Consider the following 21,883-nt stretch of genomic DNA (forward strand, 5'->3'; position numbering starts at 1 on the left):
AGGCCTGGTATTAGAATTGGCCTGTAATCAGAATTGTGCTGAAGTTAACAAGAAAGGTAGCCTTGAGCTATTCTTGAATCCTGAGACCAAGTAATTATGTTGTGCCAACAGGTGGTGGCTGTAACAAGCTACAGCTGCTGGGAAAGCAGGTGCAGGGCCAAGGAAGATGGGGACCGGTATGGGAAAATAGGGAGTAACAAACTACAAGGCTGAAGCACAGCAACACTGTTAGCTACATGGACAGAATGCTTATTTTAGTCATGATAATTAGGGGTGTGAGAACCGCGCGTGTTTAGAGACTACTAACCAATTATATTTCTGCTTTACAAATATGCATGTGTATCAGTTCTATGTAAGTAGTGTTAGAAACTAATAAAGTTGAGCAAGATGCATAACTCATATTGAGCGTCTTCTTGACTCTGGCGAACCCTGCTTCCAACACTGGCCCAGTTGCTTGAGTTGTGATATGATTTTTTGAGTGATGCAAGGTTTGAATAGTGGGTTGTTGACCCTTCCCAGTCCTGGGATGCATGTTTGCATGTGTTAAAGAAAGAAAGTAACGTTTGGTGAATGACTCAGGTTTGTCTTTGCCCTACGATGCTTTGCCTGAATGGGATGGAAGAATTAGCAAGTGAATTCTAACTTGCGCTTATTGGAATCTCATAGTAATGTGACCTAGATATTTTTGCACCTGTAGACTTTTTCTTTTTGAGACATGCATTCACATAAAGCTTTAGAAAATATATGTTGGCAGTGATCCAGTTGAGCAAAAGAAAAAGGAAGCGGTTCATAAATAATATTAATGTTTCTGAAGTCACAGTGTGAACAGATGAGAAAAGCTGCAACCTGAAGGGCCAAGCTGGCCTACAAATGTTCTGTGTAAAAATGCTTTTTTGTTCATTGTCAATTTTAAAGCTTTTATTAAGTGTTTTGAAAGAGGAAGGAAAGCTTTGGGGTCATTTTGTATGTGATTTCCTGGAGTGCAGTGACTGAAAAATGGAAGCTGAACTTTTAAGGATTTAAGAGTCTACTTGCTGTGCAGTGGAAAAGTAAGAGATTTGACTCTTTGGTTCTGAGCAGCAAGGAGCATAATTTGGTGTGGCTTCTGAAGGAAACACTCTTTATTTATAAGACCACTGCTTATTAAAAAGGGAAACATTCTCAGTTTTATGTGTTCTGCTTTAACCTGAGCTGGCAACTAAGCCCCACACAGCTGCTCACTCCCTCCCCTCACCTGGTGGGATGGGGGAGAGAATCAGAAGGGTAAAAGTGGGAAGGCTCGTGGGTTGACATAAAGACAGTTTAATAGGTAAAGCAGAAGCCACACACACACGCAAAGCAAAACAAGGAATTAATTTACCACCTCCCATGGGCAGACAGGTGCTCAGCTATCCCCAGGCAAGCAGGGCTCCATCACGTGTCATGGTCACTTGGGTAGACAAACACCATCACTCCGAATGTGTCCCCATTCCTCCTTCTTCCTCCAGCTCTATATGCTGAGCATGACGTCCCATGGTAGGGAACATCCCTTTGGCCAGTTGGGGTCAGCTGTCCTGGCTCTGCTCCCTCCCAGTGTCTTATGCCCCTGCTCACTGGCAGAGCATGGGAAACTTGAAAAGTCCTTGATTTAGAGTAAGCACTACTTAGCAACAACTAAAACATCAGTGTGTTATCAACTCATACCAAATCCATAACACAGCATCGTACCAGCTACTGAGAAGAAAATTAACTCTCTTCTAGCTGAAACCAGGACAGATACCCAGCAGATAATGTTTCCTAAGCAAGTTTTAAAATGTAAATGTTTCAGGGAAGGTAAAACCTGATAAATGTCTAAGGTATGATGTAACTTATATGTTGTTCTGTCATCCAGTTAGTATATATTATTATGTGAGTGTTAATGAGACCGCTGTATCATGCTGACAGCTTGCTGCTTCCAAAGGGACAGTATCTGAACTTCATCCTCTCTTTCCCCCCACTCCCATTTGTGTGATTCTGTCCTGTGCATCTGTTCACACAGCCCGTAGTAACACACAGCCATTGGCAAGTTAGTTTTTCTCACTGAGCAATGAGCAAAATAGTTCCCTTTTTTTCTTTCCTGCCAGTTCAGGGAACTGACCTGAGTCATCAGCAGCTTAGACAATGAGAGAAGGAAGCGGGATGAAGTGGCAGGAAAGGCAGCATGTGACATCTTTCACTGCTATAAGCTTTTAGATTGGCTTGGTTAGCTTTGGATTTGGTTATGGGGATGCTGGTTATCCTCAAAAGTTATTATCCAAATTTGAAGTTGCTAATCACCTGGTTAAAGACTGGTAAAATAAAGTCACTGATGCAGGTTTACTGACAGCTTTTGAGGTTTCTTGCCTCTCTGGTGGTCAGTGGTCTTTACAGCAACATCTTGTCTCCATTTACCCATCTCCTCTTTTTCATTGATACTTCACCTTATAAGCTGTTCACACATTTTCTCAGTCTTTTTTGTTTGCTTCAGCCTTTGTTGTCAGACCCTGAAAAATTAATCAAAACTGGATTTCTCCTGCAGTCCTGATAAGTGTTAACCTATAGTAAGGTTGGTGTTACAGCTAAGCTGAATTAACACGCTGCTGCCGCTGAAAGGATCATTTCATCCCTTCTCTGGTAGTGTGTTCTCACTGCTTCACTTAGGCCAGCTTTGGTGTTTGCCTGATATTGTAATGAGCTGTCTGGACACATAGGCAACAGAAAATTAACCATAGTTTTAAGTTCATCTGGCTCTGTCAGCCAGCTCCCCACAAGGCAAAATGAACACCAAGCTTGGCCTAAGGACGGAGAGCCATAAACACACAGGCAAGAGATTGTTCACAGGGCTGCTAAAAGGGGTGAAGCTGGCCCATCTGTTTTAGTAGTAGTTCTTGATTAGTGTGATAAAGCTGTAAGACAAATACCTTGCTGCCTTTGCTTAAAATTGAGTGCAAGGAGATGATCTGTCGCAACTTTTCTATCCATGGGATGCTTCCGTAGACAAACTTTGCAGCTCTTGCAGCTTTCTTCCTCCTTCATTGAGTTGTAATACACTTTTTATTAACAAGAGTTTGTATTGCCAGTGTTTTGATGCTCTTCATTTACCTGAAATATTTTTACATTAACCTTGTCACAAATGTATGATTGAATACAGCAGCATGTATTCTATACCCTATAAATGTAAACCAGGACTGCAGTGATCACCTCTGAACAGTCTATTATTCTTTATAATAACCAGTTGCATTTGTATTTGCTCTGCATTTTAAGTTTACGAGGGCTGGAATTCACAGTTTTTCTCAGCATCTGTAGTTTCTCATTGCTCAGTGAAGGTAAATCTTAATTTTGCTGCCAACATTGTCCGAGCAAGTAGAGATGTCAGGCAGAGCTTCCTTCTCCAAATCATTGGTTGTTCAGTTTGCAGGCATCTGGAGTGCTGGAGGTAAACCTTAAGATATCGTGTTATTTCTTCATTAATACTTACTAAGCCATGTATTTTTCTAAGGAAGAATAAACAGCTCTAGATTTAAGAGTTTGGATTTCCTTAACAGCATTAGAAGCTTCTGTTTTGTATGCGTCTGTTCATCTTGCCGGGATTGGCTGTTTTCTCTTGTGTTAACAACTAAGCAGAGCTGCTCACAAGCTGTAAGGCTATTATCTTTAACTGGCATTTACATGTTTGTGCTCTGCTGAGTGGAATAATTCCTTGCTTTTTAATATGCTGGTTTGTGGCATATAGCATAAATGTCACGTCCCTTTCCATTTTATGACCGAGAAAAATGAGGCCCAGTTTATTAATTTGTAACACTCACGTAAACCCTTATAATACTTGCCCTTTTTCATTAGAATTGATTCGTATTTAACACTGTAGCAGTGTGTTTCATATCCAGCCTTTTTTGTCTATTTCTGCTTTATGAACATCTTAGGTAGTTACCAATCATATGAAGCTGTTAATTGAGAAAGCAGAGCCTTTCAGTTTACCAAGAAAGTTTGAAGACAGAAGTTGGAATGACAAATTAGGTTAAACATACCGAGTCAGCCTTTAGTAAGGAGTATATATGTGTCTATATATATGTGTATGTGTGTTTATAGATGGAGGTGTTGGTTTTGTTTGTCTACATTTATCTGAATCTATCAAATAGATGTCTACATACATCTAAATATTGTTTCATGGCTAGAAACTGAGCTTTATGTTGATATAATTTATTGCTTCCTACAGTGTCAGCATAGAAGAGAATGAATGTATATATGCAGAATTTGTCTTCCAAAGACATGTAATGATTTTTTTTTTCTGAAGCAGTAGGATTCAAAAGTACCCTAGGATTATGCTCCTTAAAAGGCTCTGTAACTGTATTTATTTTTTTTTGTGTTATTATTTGCTCAGGTCTGTATTAAGTACCCATTAAATGCTGTTAAGTGTTTATCAAAACATAAGGACTTATTCAGAAGCATAAATGTGAAAACAAACACTGTTCAAATGCAATGTCAACTTATTTTGGGAATACAACTGTATCGCACTAAGTAAAGATAGTATCGTGTACCTTTTCAGATAGCAGTGTGTTTAGTTCTTGGTATTCTTAGTGGTGCTCATTAAATCAAGTTATTTCTGAAGCCTTATCCTAAGAAAGTTCAATAACTTTACCTTGAATAGCCCCATTGGAATCTGAAACAGATTTATGGAAGAAACATGTGGTCCAAACAGCTGTCACGCAAAACCATTTTAAAAAACCCTGGAAGTCTGGTGAACTCAGAAATTTGTTATACATGTTGGTTTGACTTTTTTTTTTTTTAATGAAGATAGTACTAAACACATCCTTCAAGGAAAACCTCTAATCTAGGTCTTTAACATAAAGCCATAGCTAAAATAAACCGATGTGCTTGGACAGATGTGCCTTTTTAACATAGGACTTCAAATGTATAGATTGCCTTTCCTGTGGAATTACAAATATTTTGATATCGTACGTCAATGGAGGCAAAAAAAGTCACAAAACCAAAACAGGATTTGGACAAGGATCAGAGAGTGAGAGAGAGTCAGCATGAAAGCATCTGGTTTATGATCTTGGATTTGATTAAAAAATTTAAAATTCTGTCAGTGTAATCTCTCCAAAGCAATATTAGGAAATGCCAGAATGTTTCCTGATAATCACTCTGTTTCCATTCCCTGGCATACTGTGACGGGGAGCAGGGGGCCAGGCTGCCTGGGAAGAAGCAGAGTGAACCGTTCCCTCTGGTGTTTTCCAGCACTGGGGCATTTCCTCCGCACTGGGGACACTTACCTGACCCGCCCTGGTCTTTTCCTGTCTCATGAATGAGTTAATCTCTCCAGGAAATAAAAGGAAAGGGTTTGCTTTAGTAAAAAGAAGAGGGAACCGATAGCGCAAAGGGTAACAGAGCATTCGGATGACATCTACCAGTTTTTATACCATGTGGTTTACAGAAAGCTTCTGCAAGCTGGAATAGATTATTAAAACAAAAACAAACCCAAACCAAAAGTAGTACAAGCAAGTTTTACAAGACTGAATTGTAACATTTGAAAACTGGTTTATGTGAATGATTTTGCTTTTTTTAATGGTTTTGTATGGCAGTGTAAACTCTTAAGTGGAAAAACAGGTGGTCTTGAATAGAGAATATTTTGAGTGAAGCAATAAGGAAGTGAAGGGTGTAAATATTTCAACATACCATAATGGATGGATGAGAAGATGGTAGACATATGTCAGAGTTGTGATCATGACATATATAAATAAAAATAGATCAAAACCTCCAGTTTTTAGTAGAAGAGTCACTAGAAGGAAAAAAAACCTTATTTTTTCAAAATAAAATACAGCTTCAGTTGGTACTGCTCCATGTGACAGTGGATAAATACATGCTTACTGGTCTGACTGCACAATTTATCACAATAATGCTGCTAGTTTTACAGTTCACCTCAGCCATGCTTTGATTTCTTTAAAAGTTGTAAGGTTTCATTGAAATACTCCTTTTTTTTCTTTTCTATTTTTTCCTTTCTAAATAAGAATTTCTTTGTGGCTAATTTGCAAATGCCAGTTAAATCATGAGTTTTAATGAAGTATTCAGAGAGCATTTTTCAAATAAACAGCATATTATTAATTGTTTTCCATTTTTTTTTCTTCTGCCTCTCATTTCAGAACGGTTTGATCACCACTGTCCCTGGGTAGGCAACTGTGTGGGGAAAAGAAACTACAGATTTTTTTATATGTTTATTTTATCTCTGTCCTTTCTGACAGTCTTTATATTTGCATTCGTTATCACCCACGTCATCCTTCGTAAGTATGCTGGTGAAATCAGATTACGTATGTAGCCATTTGCTTGAGTTCTTTATTTTTAAGTTAATCTTTTGATCATTCAGGGTTTATTTATTTATTTATTTATTTGCCTTTTCTCTGAAGCTTCACAATCCCCAGTGAGTCCTGTTCTGGTCTATAACAGACCCTGGTCATGATAGTCATTGATCTAGTGCTGGCTTTATCTTAATACAGTGTTAATTTTCTTAATGTTTTTGTCCTTTTATGGATGATTTATTGGAAAAGCAGCACACATACTGTATGTCTAAATATACAGATAGTATTATTTTCCCAAAGAACTTTTGTGTGCTTTTTTACCTGCAGTCGTGGGTCACTTGTTATCCAAACAAACAGGTGAATTACTAGGAAATAGATTGGAGCTATTCTATACTTTCTGTTGTTTGCTGTTTAGTTTTACATCTTTATCTACCCTATTTTTAACACAAGTTACTTTCATTTGCATAGACATTTCTGAGAATAACCAATTCATAATGGAGTGAATCAGACAAGCTATAGAAATACGAATATTCATGAGTGTGAGATTGATTTTTATTTGTATTTTGGGTTGGATGAGATCAAGACTCTTTCTGGTACTGTCTTTTTTTTTTCCACACACTTCAAACAGATTTTCTTAGCTCCTGTATTATGATGATGTTGTAGTTTATGGTGATCGGTTATATGACTTGTCTTTAAAGACCTTTTGTATGTCGTGGAGGTTTTTTAACCCATTACCATTAGGAAGCTTTTCACTAATCTTTTCACTAATTATATAGGATATTACCTTGAAGAATATTTCTTTAATCATTTTGAAAATGTGATCTTTATATTTCTTTGTATTCTGTGTTACAACAGTAACCTGATAGAAGTAATATTTCAGTTTCTAACACATTTATAAAGTTAACTTAATAATGGCATTATTTAGACAATGTTTTACTGAAAAATATGCCAGATTGTGCTCAGTTTCCTAAACTGCTTCCACTGTGCAGGGAAAATTAGTATTTTAAAAAGCACAACTCCTGTTCATATTTGTCCTTTACAAAAAAAAGGATGGGAGCATTGCGTGGCTCTCCTATAGCTCAGAGATCTAGCACATAAGCTAGAACTAGGGGCACCTAATTTTGAGGGAGTCTGGATCAACAAGTTGTTCTCACTGCCAGATGCAGCATTTCTAATACCAGCTGAAAGAGCAGAGATAAGATACACGTATTGTTTGAAAAGGGAAGAGTAATTATTGGAAAGAGAACCCTTTCCATAAATAGTTCAAATCCTTGACATTTATTTGAGCATACATGAGTATGCACATATGCATGTTTTACATGTAAAAAGGACACATGGGATTTTTTCTGTCATCTTACTTTGCTAGAATTCAGTAGTTGAAAACATTACCAGTCTGGCAATGTAAAGCTACTTTTGAAGCTAGCTTGTCTTTATTTCACAGACTACCGCACTTTTTTTTCTTTAGTTTTAAGCATATGAATTACCAATATTCTTCCAATATTTCATGTTCTCTCTGTTAAGTAGACTTACCCAGTGGATTTTAACTTTACAGTGTCCATGCCTAATTCTAAGCATGAATTAGACAAAGAGCAGAGAAATGAAATGTGTGGTTGAGAAGCGCTTTAGCATTGTGTAGGTAACACAGAAAATGTACAGTGAATGTGAAATGCTAAATTGTCTAAGAATATCAGCTGGGAAATATTTTTGCTATGGAGGTTTATCTAGTTTGGATGAGACAGGAAAAACCTCCTTAGTTCTGAAGATTGGTTGTTCCTCAAAGGCAATGGGAGCAGGTAAGAATTGTGATTAGTTCCTCGATGTTTATTTGCTCCATTTGAGCTTCAAGCCCAACTTTCAAATTTATCTACTGTAATCTTAGACTGTGTCTAAAAAAAGAATTGTTCACAAACAAGGTTTTCTTATATTGATCGCTCCACTCTCTCTGTGCCCACCACGCTTCTAGAAGTCCTCATATCTACCTTCCAAATAGGTACCACTCAACCATTTTTGTTCTGTTTTGCAGCCCTGCAGGTCTTCAGCTGATGCTAACCAGTAAGCAGGATTCTCAGTTACTTAATTTGAACCCTTGCATTTGGCACAGACTGCTTTGTATTACCATGTCTGAACAAAGTCTCGGTTTTCAGACTTGGGATGGTGATCTTCCTGCAGTGTTTCAAAATAATCCATATATATTTCCATAAGTCCTGGCAAAATTCTTGATTCTAGAGACCTGCTGATTTAGTCAAATCCTGTTCTTATCTTCTTGGAAGACAGTCCTAGTAGGATTACCTTCAGCAGCACTTTATTCTAGTTATCTTGTGTTAAACTGCCTTCTGATAATATTCCTTTAGGAAGGGACTGAGGGATATTTATAACAACTTATAAGCATTGACATTTAAAAAAAATATCCTTTTTGGTTCATCCTAATAGAGAAGTTCCTTTTCTAAGCTTGTTGATTACACAGAAATATTTTTTTTTATTTATTTTTAAAATGTCCCTTGATTTAGATGAATTTTAAAATTTGTATCACTTTTTAATACATCTTGCAAGCTGGCGTTTTTACAATTTTTGGGGCCTAAGAAGTGATGAGATTTATTGGAAAAACGCCCTTCCAGGATTAAGACGACATGCACATAATATTATTGAAGATAATAAAATGAATTTGTAAATCAGATACTTTAAAGGTATTGTCTTGCAAGTTCTTCTTCCATATCCCCAAGCTTAACACATTTTCAGTAGCAGTATGTGTCTTCATGGTTACTCAGCTCTGTTTGAGGCATCAGTATTTCAACTGTTTGTTGCAGTGAGGAACCTTCCCCTTCTGATGTATTGGGAACTGCTTGGAAGAGTGTCATCAGCAGTAGGGAATAGACATCACACCTACCTGCTGCCATTGCCATTAAGGATCCTAAAAATAGTAAGAAGGTAGGGGAAGTTCCATTAGTCTTGTACCTTGAGGCTAAGAAACAGTTATGAGAGTCTGAAAAGGCTCACAAATATGAGGTAAGTAACTTTCCCTTTGTAATGGCAAACAGTAAAATTGGCCAGGCAGGTCTAAAGAATATATATCTGTGTACACACATACATATGTATTTTTCTTTTTATTTTAAAGACAAGATTCTTTTCTCTTCATACAAATCTTCAGATGAATTTAGCTAAGGAGAACATTTTTATTGTGACCTTGCAGACTTTCAACCTGATGCATTTAAATCATTTAAATTATACAGTAAAATATGAACTATGTGCCTATAGCTATGTGAGAATGAGTCTGTTTCTACAAACGTATTCATTTGTTGCAATCAGCAAATTGTCGAACTACCCTTTTTGATTAATATCTCATGGTTGTGGAACCCAAGTGGATGCTTCTGCATTTCTTATTCATTGGATCATGCTGCTTTTGAGACCTTTTCAGCTAGTAGATAATCTCTTATTTGCCCAGAGACAACAAGCACCTATAAGAAAAACCTGTGCAGGTGCAGTAGGAGCAGGATTATAGTCTTTGGCTGCTTCCAGACAAAGGAGGGAAGTTGAGAATCTGCATTTATAACATAAATTTTCCAAGTCAAAAAGTTACTCTGAAAAGTATTATTTCAAATTTTGGAAGTAGCTTATTATTTTTTGTTTCCATATTAGGTCTGAAAAGAACAGGGGTAATCAGAGATCTTGTTCATGGGAAAGTATGTGTGCATCAGTTTGGTATGACTGAGAAAATATTCTGCAGATGTTAGACCTGATAACTTACCCATTTTTTTTCTGATATGGCTGCTGCTGAGCAGTATTAGTAAATCTGTTCTATGATTACTTGGTCATCTTCAAATATTGTGTTAACTATGGTGAAAACAGCTTATAGTCCAATTTCTTACTCAGGTGGTATTTTTGGGTTCTGTTTCTACAGGTTCTCAACAAACAGGGTTCCTTAATGCCCTGAAGGACAGTCCTGCAAGATATCCTTTCACTGAAACAAATTGTAGATCTTGTTGCAAAATAACGAGATGTGGTTTTGCTTGTTTTCATGCTGTTGTTGGATATGTGCATTTGGGACTTTTATCAGTTAATGGTTTCATCACTTCCTGCACAATAGGATTTCTCGCCACATGTTGGAGGTAGGAAGGAGACTGCATAGCCTGGCCTGGTTTTTATTCTTCATTTTTTGCAGAATAGTGCTCTTGACAAAGGTCTGTAGTTCCCATGTGTGATGGAAATATGCTCCATATATTTGTGATGGAATTCATATGTGTGTGTATATGTATCACACTATAACCATGCTGTGGTTTAATTTAAAATATTCAATAATTCCTCTGCTTTTACAACCCAAAGTATCCAAAATGGCTGATTCTTGTCAGGATAGGAAGAGTAGATTGTGGAACAACTGAAACCGTAAGATGTCCCTGAAGAGTTCAGTTCCTGAAAACGTGCTTATGCTGATTTACTCTTCTAAGAAGTCATTTTCAGGTATCAACTTCTGTTAAGTTACATAAAAGTGTACACATGCATACACACAGGGGCTACTACTGCTCATCAGGCTGGAGAAGACTGTGGAGATCTCATTGTGGTCTTTTGAAATATAAAGAGGGCTTATAAGAAAGACGTTGAAAGACATTTTACCAGGGTCTTTAGTGACAGGACAAGGGGCAGTGGTTTTAAACTGAAAGAGGGTAGCTTTAGGTTGGCTATAACAAAGAAAGCACACAGTGAGGGTGGTAAGATACTGGAACAGGTTGCCCAGAGCAGCTGTGGATGCCCCATCCCTGGAAGTGTTCAGGGCCAGGTAGACGGGGCTCTGAGCAACCTGATCTAGTGAGAGATGTCCCTGCCCATGGCAGGCAGGCTGGCTTAAATGATCTTTAAAGGTCCCTTCCAACCCAAACCTTTCTGTGGTTCTGTTCTGTAAATACTCCATGTTCTTTTCATCACTTCACAGGAGCTTTCTGGTATTTTCTACTCTGTGAGAATGGAAAAGCCTCCTTCTATCTAAAAGCAGCTAACGTAATGGGAAAATGTGAAGCTGATATAATTACTGTTTAGTTTCTTCTTTACATTTCTGTACAGACTGTAAGCTTCCCACTCTTTACGTATATGTTTTGAATGGTTTATGTCTGAATAAACAGTTTGCACCTCCCGCAAAGATACTATTAAAAGAATTCTTTCCCATACTTGTGCCAAAGACAAGTCTTTTGTCCATTGTGCCTCACGCAGTTTGCTCTTTTCCACAGAAGAGTAGGAAGAAAAAACTTACTCTGTCATGTGTAGTTGTGCATAAAAACAGATCTCTCTTTCCAGGTAGTTTTTCAAAGTGTCAAATTCTCCAAGTTCTGCAGATACAGTTTTCTTTCTGTGTGTGTGTTCATCAGGTAGTCACTGAGCTGTGAACTCCCATTTTTAAACAAAGCCACCATTCAGATTTTTTTTGTACAAATAATTTTACAAAGCACAAACGAACTGTGCTAAATGGCACAACAACAGCTTCCAATTAAAAGAATTACAATCACTTCTTAGAAAAGATGATTCTTTCAGACTATTTTCAAACTGAGAATAGCTTTCAATTATCCTTAAATCAAAAGGTAATTGATTATGCATTTGAAGATCCTTGTACAGGAACAATGGGCTGCTTATTCATAATTTGTATTCAGGGATGTGCTGCTTTGAAAGGCTTGGTAGTGCATCTTGTAGAAATGGCCTGGTTTGATAGTGATATATTAGACAATTTAATAGCTTGGTTACGATTCCTAACAGCAAAAAAATTATGTTGTCCAAATAGTGTTGGGAATGCTTCCTTGGTGCAAGCCAGTCAATTCAGGCACAGAGAACACTGCCATTTCTGTCTTGCTAACAACCCCATGTGAGATGCCAAGGGAGCGTTATACCATATTATGATAGTAAGTAATACTTTGTTGGGAATACATTGCTTTTTTTGTGTTTGGTTTTTGATTAATGGACTCATGTTTAATTAATGGACTCATGTTAAAATAACATAAACCACCCCTGCTGTTCTAGAGATCTTTTTGGATCTTGGTGTGGGAAAGTGAAAGAAGTCTCTTTCTTAGGAAGAAGACTTCCCTTTCAGCGGGAAACTGAAAGATGTTTTGAACTGAGTTCCCTCTGTTGTCAGTAGGAATTAACCGGTGGAGGGAGAAGGTCGCGTTTCAGCACTCTCTGGAGTGTAATGGCAAGGAGCGTCCTGTTAGTGGTGTCCTCAGTCATCTGATGAGGTTGCAGGGAGCCCTTTTCCCTTTAAGGTTCCCCTTTTCTAAGCTGGTGATTCTGCCTCTTAGTCTTGGTGTGTAGACTTTGCCCAACAGTGCTCATCTACAGCCTTCCTTACTATTTCTACCCTCTCAAAGCCCAGTTTGTGTTGTGCTTAATGTTTTGGGGCTGTTTCCTTCTCCTACACCTTTCTGAACCCTATGCTAACAAGAGTCTGCTTCCTTATCCGTGCTCCCTCATTCTCCTTGCTTTAGCTGTGACTTGCACAGTCAGCTGAGATCCAGTTCCTGTCTTATGTAGGTTTGACTCCACATAGTTTGAGGAGGAGATGAGAGGGGTAGTAGTGAACGTGCTGCTCAACAGTGCACTTCAGTTGCTTCTGGAACAGATTTGCTCAGAATGCAAATGGCTCTTTTCTGGCTTTTAAACCACTCTGAGTAAAGTAGGTTCTAGGGGACATTATACGGACAATTCTGGCATTTCCCAGTTCTTTAGCTGAGAGCAGACCTGCAATACAGAACTCTTCACTGTTAACTAATATTAGGATTATTTATCACAAATACTTATGTCCATCCATGCATTTTCTAGTCTGTGTCTCTGCAATGGTGAGGAGCTGTCATATTTCTTTTCTATTGAAAGATTCAGTGATAAAGATGGTTTTGTGTGTGTTTTAAGGCTGTGTCCTTGTTGTGGAATATTTTGATTTGATGTTGTCTTGGAAACTGACTTCACTGAAGGTTGGCATATGGTTAACATACAGATTAATTTTTATTCCTATTCTATTTCTGTTGTCTTGTTCCTACTGATTGATTATATCTGTTTTTCTCGGAACCAAAACCTTTTCTGCTGTTGATTCATGTTCCCTAAAAAAAATTTACTATTGAAGTGTTGTAGGAAATAACAGTCTCAAAGCAGATGTATTCTGCATTCATGACTATTGTGTGTAAATAAAATTGTATATAAATAAAAAAACTATGGCAGGAAGCCTTCTATAGGAAGTTGCTCTTTATGCTTGATTATATAAAGTTTAGAAGCAACTTTATTGTCTTATTGCTAAGATCATGACTCCTTTGGAGTTAGAGGAATGATAGAACCTGTAGTAAGTATGCAACACTGAGCACTGACTGACTTTCCTAGTACACCAGTCTCACTTTCAAAGCCTGATTACTACTTCATGGCATTTGTGTTATGCAGTGTGTAAGGAGTGAAAACATGGGTAGTTTGAACAAAGTTCTAGTGGTGCACAGAAACAAGCACATGCACACCTTTGCTGCCCTCTCGGAGGTGTGAGTGCATTTACTGTATGATTACCTGTGCTGCTCCCAACAACATGCAGGTGAGAAAGCACCCCATGAGCTCACGTATAGGAGTACCTGAGTGCCCTACGTGCAAGCCCCCATATGTTGCACCCCATTGTGGCAGTCTGCCATCGGGATGCAAACTAACAGCATTTGACAGGGCAGGTGCTGTCTGTGCTAGGCAAATGCCAGCAGAGTGACTTGTGGCTGTACCAAAGCATGTTTTGACTGCTTCTGTTCTCACTTCAAGTTCTGTTCTGCAATTTTTTGTGATTTTCTTAGAATTTGGGCTGATGTCGCCTTCAAAAAGTCTTCTTGTAATTCCTCAGCTACTCTTTAATAGCAGCACAGTGAGTTGGGCGTTGATAGTCTTCCTCTTTAAATGGTACATTTAAATGTACATACAAATGCTGCAGAGTTTTGAGTATTCAACCCTGCCCCAACTATTCACACTCACGGGCTTAACAGCAGTTGTTCCCCAGGCTGTTTGCTGGGGCTGGGCCATTCAGTTGTATTACAACACCCACAGTTGTAATGTAGAATATATCCAGTTATTAGAGGGACTTGAGGGAGTAAGTGTGCTTTATATTTTACTTGGACTCGTGCACTTTGAGGCCAGTGTTAGGATCCCTACCAGCATCTGAGCTTCAGTAACAGAAGAAAGACAGGAGAGTCTAGCAGTTAGGACATGACTGAAGTGCCGCTTACTCAGTTGTTGTTGCTATGCTTACGAGCACAGATCTAGAACCCTTAGTCCTGGCTCAGGACTCCCATTGTGCACTAAGTATTTGTACAAACATACCTCTTCAGTCTTTGCTCTTTGGCTAACCTTGGCTTACCTGTCTTGTGTTTGACCTTCCCCTCACCCCATCAGAACTATTACTTTCTGTTATTTGTCAATTTACCTGTCTTAATACAAGGACTTTTACAGGGTGAACGTGAAAATTTGCATTTCAGCAATTAAGATCAGAACCGCTCATCGGTAGTTTCTAGCCTTTTTCAGTCTGCAGGCCCTTAAATATTTGCTTGTGTAGATGGTATTCAGTGGCCTGTACGCTAAAGCCTAGTGACAGTTGGCTTGCTTTTCTGAGTTTCGTTTTTGCTGTCCCAGGGATCTTAAGGGACTTGTGGACTATAAGTTGACTACCTTGAATTTTGTGATTGTAAATACTTGTTATTGGATATAATTATTTTTTCCCATTTGTATGTATTTCCTTGACTTTCAATTACTGTGCTGGAAGCTGTGGTGTGTTTTTTCTCAGTATGGTCCATTGTTGGCCTCTCAGGTTTTCACACGTATTTGATCAGCTCCAATCAAACCACAAATGAAGATGTAAGTTCATAGCATATTTCTACATACATGTTTCTAAATAGTAATGAGAAAGTTTTTCCGTTATTTTTACAGAAGCCATACCTATCTGTGTAATTTTGTGAATGTCTCGGTAGGAAAGTAGTAGTAACTTGGTCATGCTTGATTCAAAATATCAGAAGAGATCTTTTGAACTGTATTTCTTGTGGCTTGATGATGTGCTGGTTACATACTCTGTCCAGATCTGTATGTTGAAATAGGAAATATAGAAGAGGCAACACAAAGAAACAAGTATATTTTATACAATAGGAAATTACTAAATAATTTTCAGTGTCTGTTTTTTACTGGGAGTCCTAAATATTCTTGGACTCAAAAATTGTACTGTAAAAAATTTTAAGTATGTTGAATTCTCAAAACAAAAAATTCATCCTTTATTTTTCCATTGAAATTGCTTTGTCAGTCAGTTCTAAAACCTCCGGCAAGGAGCATATAATTAACTTCCTCATTTCTGCATATTTCACACATAATTTCCATTGTTTTGGTGTGGAATTATGTTTAACTGTGTGTAGAGGTTTCATGTGTCCTTCCCTAACTAAAAGGAGAAATAGAAAGCGAACAAAAGGACAAAATAAAAACATCTAGGTAGCTGATGGTATAGAAAGCTTGTTGGAATTTAGCAAGTAACCTAACAAATTACTGCAAGCTTAAAATTATTGTAATTCTCTGTTGCACCTTTTTTCATAGGTATCTGGCAAATATAGAAGTAGCATCTTTGGGAGTGTCAGACACATGTTTTATTACTGTTTACGGTCACAGTTAAAAATACAGATTTTACAATAAATACCAATCAACCAAAAAAACAACTTACCAAGCAGGCTCAGAATGAATTGTGTCTCAGCATCAAGTATCCAAGCAAGTAGCTTGACTTTGAAGAAATCTGCCTTGTTAGTAAGGCAGATAAGATACTCATATCCCTCAGTTATTAGGTTTAGACCAACATTGTCTGTCTAGATGGACCCGCTGTGCTTCCACTGTCCCACCTTCCCTCAAATAAGTATTTCTTTTGAATTGTTGAAAGTCAGGTAGCAGGGAACTGCAACAGTGTGACATGTCTGAATTTCAAGTAAACTGTTTGGTAATTTCATTTAAAGCATGCATTTCCAGTTGAATACAGTAACACATTTTGTTCAGACTCTCAAGTATCTCACAAACACAAGAGCATGACTGGCTAAAAGAAAGTGTACTATGCACTAAAAGGTAGTAATGTCTGTAGTTGCTTCATAATATTTTAAAGCCATTTGTGAACTTTAGGCAAGGTAGTGTTGTGTGGTAATGCACAGCTTGAGAACTTACCCAAGAGTACAGAAAGGTGCTCTATTGCTGGCTTTAATGGTATGTTGCATTTCAACTTCTTTTGTAAAATATGCCATAATATTTGTAAAATTAAACTTAGACCATTATGTTTAGATGCTGAAATTCCTACTGTGAGTATATTGATCCTTTGAGATTTTGGGTTGCCTAAATCTGTGGAGGGTAAAGCATGTGCTTGCTTGTAAGGGTCCAGCCTTTCCTAAAGCCCAAAGCTCTAAGCTGTTTGGAAAGTGTGATCATGGGTTTTCTCTGATCTGTCTCTGATGTAACTAGCATGTTGCTTCTTTGGTAACCCTTAATTTGCCTCATCCATTTTCTGTGTTGTATTATATGTGATGCCTCTTGTTCATATCTCTTCAGATTAAAGGATCATGGTCAAATAAAAGAGGTAAAGAAAACTATAATCCATACAGTTATGGCAACATCTTTACTAATTGCTGTGCTGCACTCTGTGGGCCCCTCTCTCCAAGGTAAGAGCATTAAAGGTATTGCTAGTATAGATGAAGCCACATGATTATTGATGAAAAAAATATTCTTTGTGATTGCTTGAGTTTACTCAACAAAAATAAAGGTTAGTTTTACTGTCCATTAAAAGCTTTAATTACGTTTTTATTTAGTAATAATGAGATAAATTGGTAAGTTGAGGTTAAATTAAGTTAGTGATCAGATCCTGTAAAATATATTTAAGGTTGACATCCAAAATGAAAATAACTTTTTTTTACTTGTTGTTTGAACTTTTGCCACTGCACTTAGTAACTCCTAGCAGTAAAAGATTTCATGTAGTTAGCTGTTGCATGATGGACGATTTGAAACTGTATTAAACTCCTACATATCTAACAAATGTCACATGTTTAGGAACCTTAATTCTACAACAAGCTTGATAATTGTCCTTTTTTGTCTTTTCACTGTAAACAGTTTTATTTAAATGGACAATAATTTTTCTTTATACTATGATTAACATATATACATTAGGCTGAATTTGATCTTACACCGAAGCGATTCCAGAGAAAGTGTAATGGATTAACTTTTGCTGCTTACATTTTGACTTTTGAAATCCAAAATATTTGTATAGTCAAAGTTTCAGATAGTTTTTCAGCCAGCTGGAACAAAATATAATACAGAGCTGAGACTAGAGAAATAAACCTGGCGGCTGGAAAGATTTAATTCTCTCTTTATTCCAGTACTCAGAGGTTAGATAGTTCATGTACTACATGTACAGTAGAGGCCCTCTTCCTCTGTGGAGAGTAGCTGATGTAGATTATTTTTGTGGCATACTCATCAGCTGAAGCTGATTTGCTTTGTCTGGAATTAAGTAGTTATGAATCTGAAGTATGGAGAAGAAAGTAAATGATTTTATAGTCTAGTGGCTAAGGTGTTTCACTGGAATTGGGATTTCTGTCTTTGCTGTTATGAATATCAGAGGTGGTTCTTCTTGAGTAGTCAAAGGTCAACAGAAGAGACTGACATCTTTCCCTAAGAGGAAGACAACTAAGTTAAGATGTCCACGTACTGCGTTAACACTGTAATACCTGTGGTGAGAAAGAGTAACCCTGTCTCTGCTTCCTGCCTTTATGGATGGTGCCTGAAGCCAGCCCTTTAATTCTGCCATTTTGCTTTCCATAAAAGTATGTGACGTAAAACCTCAGTGCTATGCTTCAGATTCTTTTGTTTGACTCCAAATGGACATTTTTATTAACACTGCATGATGTTTCTCAGTATTTGAAATAGCATCTTAGCCTGATAGAAGTAGCACCACGCAATTAGACCAGACTGGCATTGGCTCCTGTGTTTTAAATTCCATGTAGCAACATAACTTATTCAGATGATGAAGTATGTGGAGTTTCTGCACAGAGATACTTTGTGACCAACAGTAAAAAAATTAATGACTGTAAAATGTAAATTATAACCTTGGGTTTTTTGACTTTTAATCTCAGTTGTGTCCCAGCTCACTAAATATTATTTTTTTCCTTAAATTCTGATAAATTGGTTTAGCGGCAATTACAGTTTTAAATTTAAATTCTTCACGAGCATTTTAGAGTGGAATGCAGAGAGGATCTGTAAATAATGCAGACTTTTCTTGCTTCTGTTAAAGATCATGTTTCTAATTTTTAAACCTATTCTACCCAATTCAGAATGCATTTTACATGTCCTCAACAGTAACTTTCAAATCTTAATTTGTTCCATAACTGTCAGCATTGGTCTAATTAGTGCTCTCATATAATAAATGATACAACTTTTTTAAGCATCTGATTTTTGAAGAAGTGCTTTCCATTTGGAAGACTGTAATCTCAGGTGGATTTCTAAGTGTTTTGAATGTACATTAAAACCTGTCCTGCAGGCCTTCATGAGGAAAGCTTAAACTGGTCTCTGAAGTGGTGGAAACCTCAATGACTTTTGAGAGGAGAAACACCTTAGATTTTTCTAAGCATCCTGTTCTTATCCTTTAAAACTGAAGCCATCTTGACTCTTAGTGAATTTAGAGGTCCGATAAATCAGCAAGTAAAACCAGTTCCGTGCTGACTTTAGCTCTCAAGTGTTTTAAGGCATTCCTGTTATTATGTCTTAGTAACTGGAACCATAAACCCTCCAGTTAAAATTTTATATCCTGTAGTAAAATTTGTAGTTTTCCATGGAAAGTAACATTGTTCAGGTCACAGGAGAAAAATTTTGGCCTATGATTAAAAATATATGGAACTATAATTGAAACCTACATATAATTAAAATGTTTTAAAACACACCAAAAAACCCCACCCAACTTCAAATTAATTCAAGCATAAACAGTTGAAAAGTTTTTGGTTTGTTTTTTTTTTTTTGTGTGGAAATGATATGAGCTAATACACATGCAGAATATAGTACTTTGATATATGTACATTCAGCTTTTTGGAAGTATTAAGTAGCAGAACCTAAGTGATGTTTATAGTTCCTAAACTGAGAGTAAAATTGCATGTGGAATCATAGGAAAATCTTTAGCTAGGTCAGATTATTCCATTATTTTTTTATATATATAATCTTCTGTAGATTTTTACTTGTTTTCTTTGATTTCTCAAAAAAATTTTCTTAGAGGAAATAAGAAATGAGTGCATCACTTTGGTAAGAATAGTGGAGCACTATAAGCAGTTTGAAGTAGCTGTCATCAAACACCTGGCAAATAAGGTGTCTGAACAGAAGTTTTGCTTGCTTTCTAAATTTTGTGATTAAGTAGCTTTAATTTAGAGGTGTGGAAACCTTCAAAATAGATACTGATTCAAAGTGCACTAGTGAGTTTTGTAATTTGTTTTCACACCTGTGGTTTAAAATTCTTGGGGTTTGTGGTATCTGCTGGTAAGCTTCTAGATCTTTTGTCTATGATAAAAATCCAGAAAAGTACATAGGACTATGTGGCAGGTAGTATTACAAGGAAGCAATTACCTTGCTGATGAGTAGAAATGAAGTCTTGTACTTCAGTTGAATAAAAGGGGACATTTGAAGGTATTGGCGAGGTATTAGAGAAAATGATAGACAATTTTTCTTTCTTTTTATTGAAAGGAGGTAGCTATTAATCAGAAATATCTCTAACAGGTTTTCTTTATTTTGTTTATTCTGTAGCTTAATTGACAGAAGAGGATTTATACAACCAGATACAGCACAGTTAGCAGGACCGTCAAATGGCATTACTATGTACGGGGCCACACAATCTCAGAGCAACATGGTAGGAATCATCCCATAGTGTTGTTCATCAAGATTCCTGTGAATGTTTTCCTTCTCCACTTTCATGTGAACTAATCAAGTAATAACTAACTGTGGATACAGCTGACACTCTGGGTGGAATTACTTGTTTATTAACAGTAAAGAAAAAAAACCCAAGGCTGTTTTTTTTAATGTATGTTTTACAGTGTAATAGTTACTGGTCATGGATTCTAAAAAACAGACAGGCTTTTCTACACTGTTGATTTATTGAATATACTGGCATTTTGACTTGTACTGTTGCCAACTGTTTTGAACTGGAATATTCAAGAATCATGGACTTGCTCTGGTTCATCATTTTCCAGCTGACTGTTATTTTGTGTGGCACTTTCTTCATGCTGCTTCCTTCTTTGCTTGTACACTGAGGTTTTGTATAGACTAATGTGTTTTAAAAAGCAAAGAGGAGCAAAGAGGAGTTTCTAGGGGAGAAAGACGAAAGAGCAGGAGGACACTGAACTTCCAATGAACAAAAAATGGCAACTGGATTGTTACAACAAAAGCTTTTAAACTTCTTTGAAACTGTGCCAATAGTTTTTACCTTTTTTTTTTTTTTATGCTGGTAGCATTGGCTATCATAATGGAAGATAGGATTTCCAGTGCCAAGAAGAAGAGAATAACTGGAAAGAGATCTTTTTCCAAAGGCAAGCATCTTACATATGTGCCTATTTCTGAATTGTTATCCACATATCTTTATATTATGTGGGTTCTAAGACTGTGTCAAAGAAGCCATGAGTTATGGACACCCTCCCTCAGCCAAAAAAAAAAAAGAGGTGGCCACAAGGCCTTCTGACATAATGTAGCATTTCTTTTGAACAAAAGAAGAAAAGACTCACTCTTCCCAGACAGATTAGTTTTAGTGTCACTGATAAACTGGTATAAAATTTTTGCTGTAGTTCCTAAGGTGTTTTTACTTATTATTTTGAGGATTAAATAGACTATTTGTTAGTCTCCTTAATGAGAAAATGTACTAGAGACACAGTATTAACTCTGAATCTTCTGTGAGGTGCAGTGGTGCAGAACAAGGTAATGCTCCATGCAAATTTTACTAAAAAAAAAAAAAAAAGTTACTCTGAAAAGAGAAAAGGGGTTAAAAAAAAAAAGGGAGACATTCTAGAAATAGTCTGAGGTCTTTCAGGGATTACCCAAATTTTCTGACTCTATCGAAGCTTCTTGTTTGCAAGGATCATTAACCCACAATAAGCCCCTTGCATTAAATTATCTTAACATTCTAAGATTTATGCTTGCACTGTAAGAAGACACTATCATTATTACCAGATATTAATGAGAAAATCCTGTGCCAGTTTGATAGAAAATTGACTCTAAAAAGAATCTAGAAATTGAGAAATCTGTTATGGTATTACTTTAAGTCAAACAGGTAGCTGTTATGAATTTAGAGTGTAATACCTGTAATTACGCAAATTCTGCAAGGATTTGAACTCCTTATATCCTAGAACATCACATTACTTGAACTGGGGAAGGCTTGGGTTCTTTAACAGTCATCAGAGTCACTTGGAAATGTGTAGCTTTCATTCTTGAAAGTGATCTCTCAGGAAAAGCTTGAAAAATGTGATGTTTGGTATGGAGGAATACCTTTAAGACTGTGATGTGATTTTTCTCAGGGTATTATTCCTGGTCTGTATCCAAAACCAATTGGGTTCTAGTGGCAGCTGGCTATCAACATTAAAATTTCT

The 21,883-nt window shown here is 37.0% G+C and overlaps 1 protein-coding gene across 4 annotated transcripts in view; it reads left to right on the forward strand.

Moving 5' to 3' along the window:
- Nucleotides 1-21,883, forward strand: part of ZDHHC14 (zinc finger DHHC-type palmitoyltransferase 14) — a 113,125-nt gene that overhangs the window by 81,727 nt on the left and 9,515 nt on the right. For all 4 annotated transcript variants that reach the window (XM_040597919.1, XM_040597921.1, XM_040597920.1 and 1 more), the window contains exons 4-8: nucleotides 6,135-6,272; nucleotides 10,183-10,231; nucleotides 15,020-15,122; nucleotides 16,830-16,939; nucleotides 20,055-20,157. In XM_040597919.1, coding sequence (XP_040453853.1) covers nucleotides 6,135-6,272; nucleotides 10,183-10,231; nucleotides 15,020-15,122; nucleotides 16,830-16,939; nucleotides 20,055-20,157 — 503 coding nt within the window. The remainder of the gene's footprint in view (nucleotides 1-6,134; nucleotides 6,273-10,182; nucleotides 10,232-15,019; nucleotides 15,123-16,829; nucleotides 16,940-20,054; nucleotides 20,158-21,883) is intronic.

Source organism: Falco naumanni, chromosome 6, assembly GCF_017639655.2.
Source record: "Falco naumanni isolate bFalNau1 chromosome 6, bFalNau1.pat, whole genome shotgun sequence".
NCBI classification, from domain to species: domain Eukaryota; kingdom Metazoa; phylum Chordata; class Aves; order Falconiformes; family Falconidae; genus Falco; species Falco naumanni.